We start from the raw sequence: 14,009 nt of genomic DNA on the forward strand, positions 1-14,009 counted from the left end.
TTATTTTTATTAAAAATATTTATGAGATAAGGTTATTTTAATGTTATGAAATGCAAGGAGATAAATAATTCTAAGTCTAAATTTGTACTTGAAATTTGAGAACACTTTGCTTTTCTTTGTTTTCCAATTTTAATATAATTTGCAAAATCAACTTTCCCAACTAATTGTGTTTTGCTTAACTTGATTAAATTTGCTAAGTCTTTTGCTTGATAACTTTTTTTAACAAAGCAAATTCAAATGTCAAATTGTTAATTCAATATTTTTATTTTTAAAATTAAAATAAGCATACTAAGTACTAACAACTTATACAAAAAAAAAAACTAGTCTATTTTGTATCAGTGCAATTTATTAATTCAATGAGTTGTTGATGCCTGAGATATAAAGAGAGAAAATTAATTTTGATCATATTTATAGAACATTTCACTATTTTTTGTGTTTATCTTTACAATTCACCTTTATTAAATGCTAGAAATTTTTTTAAAAATAATCCTTCTTGTCCTTATAAGGGAGCATTGATGGAAACTTACTAAACACTAAGACAAAGTTAATGAGCATATTTAATTTTTCTTAATTTCAATAAAAATATATTAAAAGTGACTTATAAATAGGATTATAAAATATACAATAGGAATCATTATTTTGTGAATGTTTTGTAAACATTTAAAATTACTCGACCATCATTTTTATATTAATTGCATTAACTCTAGTAAGACGACTGAAATAAAATATTTAAATTAAGAGATTAAATTGAAACAATAAATAAATTTAAAAAGAATTGAAGGTGCATTTTTTCAAAAAATTATTTTATTTTTTTATTTTTTATAAAAGAGATTGATTCTGATGTCTAGAAAGAAAAAAATTAAATATTAAATTTATATATTCATTGTATCTGTTAGATTGGGAGTCACAGTGAAAAATTAAAATTTAAATCTCAATAGCAATTGAGGACTGATCAAATTCATTTAAATCAAAGTGAATAGAAAAAATACCTTTTCTAGCGTCGAACTTCTTAAGTTTTTTTCAAGTGTTTGGACCTTAGAAGCTAACAATGTGGATTGACTCTATCAACCAATATCTACACAAGCAACTTTCCAACACAAATAGCATACGGATTAGCGCTTTTAATGTCTAACTGTCCGTCAATCAGACGCTCCTTTATTTTCTAAGATATTTTCGCAACTCTTAAAGTTTTGCCGTCAAGAGACTCTCACTTTGAAAACTCATCCCTTATCTATATTATATAGATTAGGGTTTTGTAGCCAATGAAATTAAATTTAATTTATCTCATAAATTAAATCTATGATATCATATCTAATTTAAATTTATCTCATAAATTTAAATTATAGAAGTGATATGATATCTTCTTATATCATGTTAGTTATTAAATTTAATTTATCATATAAATAAATTTAAAAATAACACAATAATATAATATAACATATATATATATATAAGATATAAATATTGTACACACTCACACACATATACTCCCTCCGTTTAAAAATGTAAGATATTTTTAACTGAATCTCACCCCTAATAAAGTAATTACCTACTTTCCAACTAACCCTATTTTTTCATATTTGTCCATATTAAACACCTTACAATAAATATAAAGTCATTATCAATAGGGGCACTTTTGAAAAAAAAGGTAATGATTACACATCCAAAGACTAAAAATACCTTATATTTTTAAATATACAATTTCTTAAAAAATACCTTATATTTTTGAATGGAGAGAGTATATATTATATTTTAAATTTTATATTTCATATACATATATATACACAAATATTTGTCAAATAAATATTTAAATACATACATACATACATACATACACATACAAATTCATTCACCCTAGATAAAGTATTACATTCATTGAATCTAACACACATTTCTTATTCAATAAACTTAGACATTATAAATTGAGTTAGGGTATTCTTGTATGCAACCTTATAGGTCCATATGGAGTTAGCAGTAAGCCAATAACGCTATTAGCCCATAAGTCATAAGTGGTCTCTAGCAAGGTATTGTGACTACCTAATACATATAAGGATCAATGATTCAACGTAATATATCATATAATCGTATCACATCCTTTTTGTCACACAATATTTCGGTCAAGTGTGAGATATGAAATTGTCATTCTCCTTCATTTGACCATTACTTTCTCGATCTCTGAGTGAACTAACTATAGCAATGGAGAAACATTTTCTATTGTAGTATGGCCATATATTTTCTCAGTCCTACTTATCAAGGAGCCCAATAATATCTCTCAATTAATGTGAGGAATAAATTCCATCTTAACCACTCATATTCCTCTGCATGAATATCACTAGACTCAATTATAGTCTTTATAATCACTCGATTAAAGGTGGCTTTTGACGAGGTCAAAGTTGAGTAGTTATCATGTAGAAATTCACTATGATCTCAGGTCAAAGGGCTTAGTGACATGGTTACATACAACTTTCTCATAGCAGATCGGTCCAGCACCATGCACCCTTTCAAGTGCCTACAACTTTGATTTACATCTTTATAATTAATCAAAGTCATACTAGTCTTATTTCATTTATAATCCCTTATAAATAATCGATTAGAGACATTTAAGACAATCACTATAGTTTGTTTAAAGATACAGTTATCATAGTGAACATACAATTAATATGATAAAAAAATTCACTAAATAACAATGTTCAAAATACAATGATTGACCCTAAGACATAATTTTCAATAGTATCTCTATCTAATAAAATAAAATATTATATGTTTAGTTTAAATTTTGCCAATAGCTAATCAATAACAACTTTCTCTTATTTATAACCCTAAGTAAAATGGCTTTTTCTTTAAAAAAAAATAGCAAGAATTGAGTTTAACAATAAGGGCTAATCTTTTATAACATGATAAATAAAAGTTTTAACCCCTATCACAGAATGTGCCCACATTTAGTGTGTGATTGTGTTTTCAATAGAAAGATACTTGTAAAACGTATAGGGCATGGCCCAAGTTCAAGTTTAATGAAATGGTGCATTTCATTCATTAATTATGCAATTGATAAATAAATGAATTATAGCCATTCATCATAAAAATTTGTGTTGTTCGATGTAACTGCCAAAGCACATGGTTCGAGAATCCATAGTTTTTGAAAGCCTGTTGTTTTGAACAAATGCCATTTAGTCCAAATACGTTGAGATGCAGACTCGAAAATCAATTTTCACATCAAATTTTATTTGGCTTAGTTTTTATGCAGAGAAACTATCTATGAAATTTGATGCAAATGAAGATGAAGACGATCGCCATATGATGCCACCACAGGGGTTTGTTGTTGAAAAGAAATCAGATCAATGAAATACTAAAAGGTATTAAAGCAAAACTTTATCATTAGTTGTTTGATGTGATTTATATTTGTTTGAAGGGTTAATATATATTTTTATCCTTAAAATATTCATAAAGAAGCACTCAATATCTTAAAATAATAATCAATTAGAGCAATTTTGCGTAATTAAAACATAGTATTTTTGCTCCTCTCATTAAATTTCATAATGTTGGCAATTAGCTTCGAATAAATTTAACCCAAAATACTACATGTCAATTCATGTGGATTCCAAATGCGACATGCACCTTGCATATGTGATCTTCTGAACATTTTCTGGTGTTGGTAATTGAACCAGGCTCTGCAGAAAAGTCAGGATCGGGTGAGAGAAAGATCGACTCGATTAGGGCTAAGAGCAGTGAAATGAAGTGAGTTACGACATTCCAGTGTCGACCAATGTGCAGAGAAGATATAATTGTTGGAAATATTTTGTTCCGGTCATATACGACTGGTTCCTCAATCATAATCTTTGCATCTTATGTATTACACTGCAATGTATTAATTTCTTGTTCATTCTGTTAGCTGTTACTTGTATTAATGAGATTCTAGTTTTCCTATTACAGCAATGAGACCGAAGCGAATAAAAATAATGAGAGTAGTGAAAAGCGTGGTTGAAGTAATAATCAATGTTCGAAAACTTCTGCGTACATGGGAGTTAGCAGGTTTTTGGTATTCCTTATTCTCTTGACTCATGTTCATATATTTTTCAAATTTTGTACAGCTTATAGCTACTGAAAGGAAGAGCTTGCCACAAAAGTAAAAATGGATATGAACAGTGTAGCAGGTCCAGATCAAAAATGTACTGCAACATATTTCCTTGAACTATGTATTGTTTAACATGTAAAGCTCATTGTAATTAGATGATATGAAAAGGGGGAAAAAAATAGTCTGCCAAAGTTCCCAGCCTTTTCTCTTCTTTGGGGCAAAATTTTCTCTACAATCTTCCTTCTAATTATGTTATTTTGTATTAGTGGTGTCTTTTTCATGAATATGGATAAGGTTTTCAATTGTAAAGAAGATGAGGACAGTTTAGTTAATTTGTAATACATGTATGACGTATACGTAATATTGGATCAATTTAAATTTTTCAATTATCTTTTTGTGGTCCTTATATATACAATCTCAATTGTTGGAAGATAACAATTCATCTAATATATAAAAAATCAAGAGGTCTCTAGTACATGATAATAATATAATAATAGTAGTTCACAACAAATATCAAGTTGTTAATAAACATACAAGAAGAAAAATCTTAAAAATAAGGTGTTAAGGGGTTGGAGATGGCTTGGCCACATTAACTAACGTGTGTTGCTTTGTAAATGAGGTTATTTTAGTTGTCTAATCTTAATTTTTCAACTGACCTTTTGAACAACAAAACACTTAGGATTCACGTCATCTCTAAGTTCAATACACAATCTTCAAGTTTAAAGAAAACTAGCTTTATTTATTAACAATAGTTGATCTATTACAAGGAGTTTGAGTTGTCTCACAAATTTTTCAAAATATGCAGTTTTGATAGCCCATTGTTTCAAAGTACAGTTTCAATGTCACAGTTCATTATTTTCCTTGTCTTGTATATAATTTCAGTTCAGCTAAAGGCTCAAAAATTCCTTCGACTATTTCAAGGGGTGGTGAAACAATCCCAAGGGCTTCGATAAGCTGACCATGGATTGTATGCGGTTCAGGAATGGCCCCCTTGGAAGGCTGCTTGTCACCTGCTAGTTCCTCATTCTTATTCATAACCTGCAAAAGTCATAGCAATCCAAAATTTATTTAAGGCTTATTTTATCTCAACAAAGACTTAATTTGCTTACATATAGACAAATGAAACAAAAAATCATCTTAGATATTTACCTAGCACCTCAACTAAGCTGATGAGAATCTAGAGGGGGCCTAGAGTTCTATTGGAACCAATGAAGCAGCAATGCAAATAAGAGTATCAGATACGCGTGATACACGAACAGTAATTTTCAAAAATTTTAGAATATGAATATGGCCATATAAATAATTAAATATTAAATATTTATATACATATATATATATATATATATATATATAATTAAATAATTAAGTAATATCAAGTGGCAAAAGATAATGATCAACTTAAATTAATAAATATGAAAAAATTGTAAACAATTTCCTGCATATTTTAAGATGACAAGAACTAATAAAAATTTAAAATAAACAAATAAAAATTATCTAAATTCAAGCATTGCCATTATTGTAATTAGAAAGACTATAAAAGGAAGCCGAACTTATTTTTAAATAGGATCATGAAAGAGGACAAAATTAAAGTCAATGGATGAAAAGGGGAAACCAAATTTTTTTTTTTTTAAACAGCTCTCCTATCAACGATCAGCTCACTTTGTCCACATAATAAGTTAATAATGAAGAACAGCAGCCAAACTCAAGAATATTACCTCTCAAGTCGCAACTGAGAAGGAGAGACAAAGCAACACATTGACTAAGGAAGACACCAAAACAGTGACTGAGGAGGCGGAAGAGAGAGCGACAGTGGCTCAGAGAGATAGAGCGACAGAGGAGAATATTACCTTGCTCGAGCTCGACGGAGTAGGAGGGAAGGACGGCGGTCTACAGCAGTGGAGGGTCACTGGGTCAGAGCAGAGCAACACAAGTCAGGCAAAGGACTTGGGAATGAAAGGGATCGGTTGACATTCGTGAAGTAGGGCATCTAGTGGAAAAAAAAACCCCAAAACCTCGACGCTTCACATCCTAACCGCGTCAACCCATGTCCGCTTGCTGCCGCCCATGTCCGCTCATTTTGCAAAAAAAAAAAAAAAAAAACCAAGAAAGAAAGAAAGAAAGAAGGGAGACGCTGCATCCGCGTACAAGACACGTGTCCATGTCAGATACATATCTGACATGGACACAGCGCTGATTTTGGCGTGCTTCAAAGAATGGAACCAAGGATGCAGAATAGTTAACTTGTGCAGAGACTCGTGAAAACTCCAAACTCTGATTACATAACAGCAATCAAGAAATCACCCTTTCATCATTATTTTAAATTTGATTTGGGAGATTCTGATGAGGGACTAGTATGTTACTTATGAGCATGTGTTTAGAAAAACCAACACTTGCACAGTATGGCTAGCCCTACATGATAAGGACATCGAGTTTAAGACGATTGACAACCTCCCTTACAATAGGACTACTCTGCAACATGTACTTTTTTTTTTTTTTTTGGAGTGGAAATGGGAATTCATTTCCACATAGAAGTCTACCTTTGAGCAGTAACCAAATGAAAGTTCTAACTCTGTTACAAGGGAGTCTCCACATGCGGCCCCATCTTGGGTCTTTCATCATTCCAACTCAGGGACCGAAATGCTTGCTAAGCAGATTTAACTGTGAAAGTTCCATTAGAGGTAAGATGCCAGAAGCAAGACGGGTTAGGGTTAGTAGGAGTCACCATTGTAGCACGAATTTGTTGTAACAGTGAGTTCGGCAACAGATGAGAAAAAAGATTCCAGTTCGATTGCCCATCCGGTGTAAGAAAGTCAGAAATAGACTTTTGCTGTTCAGACTCATCAATCTAAGCATAGGAGATTCTTCAAGGGTCCCAAGTCACATACACAAAAATCATTCCAAAATTTAAGCTGGTGACCATCTCCCGGTGTCCACCTAACATACAACATAGTATCTGACCATACACTTGCGAAGCTCTTCCAAAGGTTAGGACGAGTTAGTTAAAGTGAGGTTTGAAGGAGTTAAGCCATTGAGACCATATTTACCTCTTTGAACACGCACCCATAATGATCCAGTTCTGCAACAATTTTGTAAGCCAATTTGGAGAGGAAAGCCTTGTTTTGGCCGTCAAGATTGATAAGCCCACAGCCTCCAAGAGATAATGGTTGACAAAGGTCAGTCCACTTAAATGAGACTTACGCCCGTGTTCCTCTGAATTTTCCCAGATAAATTTCCTCACAATTTTCGCAATTGCCTTACAACTTGAGGATGGGAGTAAAGTACTTTGCATCTTGTAAAATGGAATTGTCATGAGCACCGATTTGGCCACAGTGATGCGGCCAGCCACGGAAATTGTTTTGCTTTTCCACCCAATGATTCCATTACATAACCTTTTTCCTTGTATAACTTGATGCCATACCCTTTTATTCCAAAACAAAGAAAGAAACAATAAATCATCTGCTACAGTCATTATGTTAGTTTATTACAACTAATGTGTACTACACATGTTAGTATAGAATGCATCTGTCATAAGCATATGTTTATTCCTTTTTACAAAAAAAAAATTAATAAAGAAAGAGACCGCATAAAGTTACAACAACAAGAAGCCTTGTCCCCCTAAGTCAACTACATAAATTGCACAATTGCATAAAGTAATCCTCAAAGAAAGAAAACATCATAGAAGAATTCCTAAATAACGACTAATCAGTAATTTGGAGTGAGAGCTCTCCAATTCCTCGGAGAAAAGTGAATCCCTTTAAACAACCACAGACAGAGAAGGAAAGAAAAGCCATAATAATCAATATGTTAATTTGAAGTAATATTCCCTAAACTGAGAGTTCACCAGCCAAATTTCCGTCTCCACTTAGCAGAGATATGATCTGAATATCAGCTGCTGATTTGGTATGCAGTAAGCTCAATTACTGAAGCAAATATAACAGCATTTCCTACTTTCCCTTAACTGCATGGGGGCAAAAAAAAAAAAAAAACGGTATGTGATTATGCTGCATTTGATCAGTCGAGAAACAGACTGCTCTCCAAATTTATAGCACCCAAATACCACCCAAAAAAAAAAAAAAAAGCCATGCGTCTGAAATCCCCGTTATTGGATTATGTCTTTTATACTTGTAGACAAAGACAGACACACACACAGAAGAAGTCATGACAAGTGCAATAAATAAACTAAATGGTTTTCTTAAAAATATTTACAGTGTTCTGGAAGAAGTTATATGCACTAATCACTCTCGAAATTCTTTCCAATGTTCTGTTTACTCAAAGCTGGTCTTTTTAACTAGGTTGAATGGAAGCATCATTAATCAATATACAGACATAAATCTATTTAAAAAAACAGCACAATGCATAAATTTCAGTAATTTAAATTAATCTCAAGCTCAATAATAGACAAAAAGAACTTAGGCATGCGGGAACATAAAAATTATGTACCTTTTTGGATTCAGCATAAAGCCCCAAGAGCAACATAAAATGGAACCTCGCAACAAAGGTTATCTCCAATTCCATGAAGAAAGCCCCATGTACATCCATCCTGGAGCCAAATCTCAACCGTAGCTTGCTTCAATTGCAATATTGCCACTCTCAAAAATACCCCATAGAAAATTTTCAATGGGAAAGAATAGCATTGTTAGCTGACTTAGTGAATCAACCATGCCTCTTAAGAGTCCATGCATGATCAACTGCAACCTGTGGACCATTCTAATTAAGTGATATTTGTATGATTTTTCGTCTCTTCAAGATCCCGTCCATTAGCTTGATATAGGCATATTTGTTTACAGTAACTTCTTTCTGCTCTGATTCATGAAATAATTCCATTGCCTCTATATACTTCCCTTGAGTGCACAAATCACTTATACGATCTGAGTACATTGTACTACAAGAATCACGCTCTCGGGAAGCATCAAGAATTTTTTCATCTTGCTCAGTCCCTTTAAGTTTTGACATGAAAGACTCTGCTTCCTCAGTTCTACCGGCATTAATAAGTGCACCAGCAATAACATTATAAGTATAATGATCAGGCCCCAATTTTTTTTCTTCCATTTCAGTCAAAAGATCAAATGCATCATGAAGCCTTCCCACTTTGCAAAGGGAAGATATCAATGTGTTATATGTAACTGTATCAACAAACTTCCCTTTAGAGATCCATGTGTCAAAAAGTTTAAGAGCCTTCTCAAGCATTCCATCCCTGCAAAGTCCACGAAGAAGAATGTTACATGTAAAGACATCTGGCCTGAAAGAATTCTCAACCATTTTGTTGTGGAATTGAAATGCTTTATCCACCATTTTCTCCCAACAGTAACCAAGAATAATTATGTTGTACGTAATTTCATCAGGAGACAAGCCCCTCTCCAGAAGCTCATTCAATTTCTCCACTGCTTGATCAGTTTTTCCATACATACAAAGACCTTTAATTAATGTGTTATAGGTGACAATGCTAGGGATGATACATTTCTTCTTCATCTCATCCCAGAGGTTCAGAGCCTTTTCTGTTTGTTCATCCTTAAAGTATCCCATGATTAGAGTTCCATAGGTTACTTCATCAAGAATATAACCTCGCTTCCTGGCCTTCATGGTTAACTCATATGCCTCTTCAAGCTTCTTCTCCACACACAAAGCATGTACTACCGTATTGAGTGTAACAGTATCAGTTTTCAATCTCTTTGATAACATTTCATTCATCATCCTAAACGCTTCTCTAAACTTTCCAGCTTTACAATAACCATGAATCATGGTATTATACGTAAAACAGTCTGGAGAAAATCCTCTTTCTACCATTTTCATGAAAGTCTGCTTTGCTTCATCGATCTTACCTTCCTTAAAGAACCACTTAACCATTATGTTGTGAGTCACTCCATTTGGCTGGACCCCTTTAACTCTCATTTCTTCAATTAACTTAAATGCTTCTAGACTTCCTCGCCACTCAAAACAACCATCAACCAACGTATTATAAGTAACAACATCAGGTATCAATTTCAACTTCTCCATCTCACCTCGAAGCCTAATAGCCTCATCAATCTTACCTTCAATACAAAAACCCCTGATCATGGTATTGTAAGTAAAAACATCTGGCAACATATTATTTTGTGTCATCAACTCAAGAACACGGGCAGCTTCCTTCACACATTTTGATCTACAAAATCCATGGATCAAAATGTTATATGTGTTTCTATTTGGCACTAAGCCAATATCTTGCATGTCTTGCAACATTTCTCTAACCTTATGTAGCTGACCTCTCATACAAAGTGCATTCAAAATGGTATTATAAGTGACATTATCAGGGGAACATCCGAATTTACTCATCAGATTCTTTAGCTGAACAGCTGACTTGAACTTATTATCCGCACAATATCCATATATCATTATGTTAAACATGTTGGTATTGGGTTTCACCCCAAGTTTAATAGCATCATTAAAGACTCCTCTAGACAAAGAAATAGAATCTGAAGATGGGTATCTTACCAGCGCATTGATAAGTGTATTGCAAGTTAGCAAATTAGGGCGATACCCAAGATGCTTCATTTTGTAGAAAATGTGAAGAGCAAGATGGGGATAGCCAGCTTGAACATAAGCTCCAATGGAGGTATCAAGCAAGGCTTTAGTGCTTCTGGGAAGGTTACGATTAGGGTGAAGAATGGAGGTGTGGAGTAAATGGTGGCGATCAGAGGTGATGAAGCAGACAAGAAGAGACTTGGCATCAGTGAACATGCTACGGCTGAAGAGATGAGGGAGAAGAGTGAGGAGAGGCTGTGGGCTCATGGAAACGGTAGCAGGTGCATGAGTCTGAAGCCACTTGAAGAAGGAGAAGAGTGTAACAGGGTAAGAAGCAAGAAGCTTGGAAGAGAGAAGAGAGAGAAGAAGCGTGTGATTGTGGAGCTGGGGAATGTAGGGTTTGAGGTGGTGGAATTGGATTTGACTGGTGGTGAGGATAGTAGTGATGGCTTGAAGGAGACCACGGTGTTCTGTTGAAAGAGTGCTCATATTTCTTCTCTTACACTACCATGTGTACAAATTGTCTTCTGCCATTTCCTCTGCTGTAATGAAAACTTTGCCTGTAAATTATTAGGGATGAACGGTAAGCACCCCAATCAATATGAAAAAGCAGCAGGGGAAAATAAATCTATCAATTTTACTAGAGTAAGAATCTCACTCTAATAAAACTAATAGTCAAGGGTAGGAGAATCTCCCAGGGATAAAAGGATATTTTATTTCTCAATGTCACTAGCTATAATGAGAGCTAGCCTATTTATAATGATGAAACTACATCTGAATAATAAATAAATAATCAGAAAAATATCCCAAAATATCTGGGAAGACTCAACTGACTTGAAGGTGGGTGAACCACTTAACAACAATTGGACCACTTATTTATCTAACTAACACTGAGAAAATGCAACAAATAATCAGGAATTAACTCAAGTCTGCATAACTGACTCTAACTTCCTCCTCTTTCTTCTCTGATAAGTCAAAAGTGGAGGAGCACGCTGACTCAGATCAATGAAACAATCAAGTCTAAATGAATGTATCAAAATGATTATCATTCAACATAACTCAAACTCCTACATCTTAATTTGTGCACCATTTCATTTCTAACAGTTGCAAGTCAAACTCAAATTGTTCAGAGTTCAGCACATAATTACCACTAAGCAAGCATTAACTGTAGTCAGAACAAGCAAAGATATTTTCCAACAATTTGTCAAGGGTACAGGCAGCATCAATGTGTCATGCTGACGCTACTCAAATAACAGTCCTATTCTTATTTTCATATATCAAGGCTAATGTATTGAATAATTTTATAATGCGGCTAAGTGGTTACAATAGGAATTATTTCTCACAAGTTCAGCCCAAAAGATTTAATTAATTAATATTCTCATAATTAAGCACTAATAACTTTTGAGACTATATTAAAAAATATTGGACAGAAATCATCAAAAACTTAAAAAGTGCAATATAGCTAACATTCTTTTCGAGAAAAGAGATGGGTGTTTATTTTGTAAATTATATGGAGGAGGCACACATGTTAGAGAATTGGTGCATTATAGAACTTGGAAATCGTCTATCACATTATAGAATTTAAATACTGTATATCACCTTAATCACATCACTCAGCAGCTTCGTACATTGGACAGCAACATTCAACAACTATTGAATCACATCTTAAACAATAAAGCCACTAAAAAGCGGTAGACATGAAGATTAAGCTTGACATCATCAGTTTTCACGTATAGACCTCTATGAAACTGCATTTTTTAAAACAATATATATAATTCTTTTTATTATTTGAGCAATAACCGTTTATTGTACAAGAAATATTGCACACCTCCTCTTTTGTGTATGTGTTGCATGTGAGGAAGCAGAAATTCCTCAATTCATTGGAGACAAATTTCTTCGTATTTCCTTCAATCACAGAAAGTAGAAGGCAAATAAAAACATGTTTCCAAGCTTGGTGGAACTTTCTGTTTGCCTTCCTTCAATCCCAGCGTCAGGTTGTCTGCGATCAGACCACCTTCAATCACGCAAACCCTGGGCCCAACGCCTTTAGACCAAATCAACACCAAACCAGCCAAAATCTATAGAAAAAAGACGGATTCACTGCCACGATCAGCAAGCATGTTAGTCCAAAAGGAATAAAGAAGAAGAAAATGCAGAAGCCTGGAGCCAGAATCGAAGATCAATTAGATAGGCTTTGAGCTACCTTGCAATCTAAGGACAAAGAATCAAAGACCAGCAACTCCACACACCAGCGACGCTGTCGGCCTTCGCCGTTTACCCTGTTCGCCAGAACGAGTATCCTTTGAGCGTTCTGATTCCCTACACTGCGTCTCCCATTCTCTAAGCCTCCACTGCTGGGACACGACGTCGTTTGGGGAAATAAATTTACCTAAACACAGCATAGTCTGACAACGAGATTTCAATTGGGAAGCATCAATGTCCAACTCCAAACATATTTACCTCCCCACATCATTCACACGTTCAAATCAATTGAGAATAAGAGATTGAAGAAGCACGTGAGCAATAGCAATAATCAAACGCTTCCTCTCTTGATCGAGTCAGCATTTGCGCCACCGTCGCACCCACTGGTTTCAAGCAGTTTAAGAAATTCCAGCAATTAAGATTGGGATCGAAGAAGCTTCTCCGCGTGCCACAAACAAATCAACTTCGATTCAAACCCAAGCCGTTCAAGTTCACGCCACTGCCTAACTCGCGCCGCCTTCACCCGCTGTCGTCGAACCCACAATGTCGTCGCACGCCTCTCACTGTATGCCTTTGCACGCCGCCTTCACCAACAATGGATCAAAGAAAGGGGAACGAGGGACGGAGGGAGGTTAATTTTGGGACTGGTCAGGATTGAAGAACGAAATTCAATGGATCAGATTTTCCTACATCAGTAAGACGGTGCGTTTCACTCTAGTTTATGTTTTAGAAGATCTATCTAAGTTGTATAAATTCTTTAATCATTAATTTTGGAAACGGTAGGTGTGGCCTGTATGAGCCTGACCTTATGTATCTAGATTTTGATGCCATGTAAAATTGTCTTATTTTTTAAATTTAGCTTTTATTTTAAAGGTTAAGAGCAAACCCATAAGCCCATTTAAAAAAAACAAAAAAAAACATTACAAATAAAAATACAGACTTAATATCCACAATGGAAAATTCCTAATATATTCACATATGATTAGGAAATAGTAATACAACCTAAATTCAACTTTTAACACTAACTCTGGGAATCAACTGATAGAACAATACTATGACAAACAAGCAAATGTAGCAGTATGCAACACAAAAATTAAAAATTGAGATCTAAAATTTATTTAAACTGGCCAAGAAAAAATTGTTAAATAATAAAACCCTTAATAACTCAGCAAAAACCCTAATATCATCAACCTCACATGCATAACAAGAAAATTAAGAAGAGTGAGGAGAGCAACCA

The 14,009-nt window shown here is 34.1% G+C and overlaps 1 protein-coding gene and 1 long non-coding RNA gene across 7 annotated transcripts; one reads left to right on the forward strand and one right to left on the reverse strand.

Annotated features, from left to right (window-relative positions):
* The first annotated feature begins 3,207 nt into the window (after window positions 1–3,207).
* LOC129301535 (uncharacterized) lies at window positions 3,208–4,461 on the forward strand. Its single transcript, XR_008591034.1, has 2 exons — window positions 3,208–3,353; window positions 3,666–4,461. It is a non-coding gene; the product is annotated as an uncharacterized LOC129301535 (long non-coding RNA).
* A 329-nt stretch (window positions 4,462–4,790) lies between these two features.
* On the reverse strand, window positions 4,791–13,375 carry LOC129302330 (pentatricopeptide repeat-containing protein At2g16880). Of its 6 annotated transcripts, none has more exons than XM_054941123.1 (7): window positions 13,031–13,375; window positions 12,774–12,959; window positions 12,399–12,670; window positions 8,513–11,130; window positions 7,914–8,030; window positions 5,920–7,491; window positions 4,791–5,110 (listed from the first exon to the last, which is right to left on the reverse strand). In XM_054941123.1, the coding sequence occupies exon 4, from the start codon at window positions 11,057–11,059 to the stop codon at window positions 8,780–8,782; it is 2,280 nt and encodes a 759-aa protein (XP_054797098.1). In that variant the 5' UTR covers window positions 11,060–11,130; window positions 12,399–12,670; window positions 12,774–12,959; window positions 13,031–13,375; the 3' UTR covers window positions 4,791–5,110; window positions 5,920–7,491; window positions 7,914–8,030; window positions 8,513–8,779. The 6 variants fall into 6 exon arrangements, with proteins under 6 accessions (XP_054797098.1, XP_054797100.1, XP_054797099.1 ...); XM_054941125.1 differs by having other exon boundaries at window positions 5,920–7,006; window positions 7,117–7,491; window positions 12,774–13,375; XM_054941124.1 differs by having other exon boundaries at window positions 12,399–12,648; window positions 12,774–13,375.
* Window positions 13,376–14,009: the final 634 nt, after the last annotated feature.

Source organism: Prosopis cineraria, unplaced genomic scaffold (genome assembly GCF_029017545.1).
Source record: "Prosopis cineraria cultivar Desert tree isolate PC_DT_omini unplaced genomic scaffold, ASM2901754v1 PC2, whole genome shotgun sequence".
NCBI classification, from domain to species: domain Eukaryota; kingdom Viridiplantae; phylum Streptophyta; class Magnoliopsida; order Fabales; family Fabaceae; genus Prosopis; species Prosopis cineraria.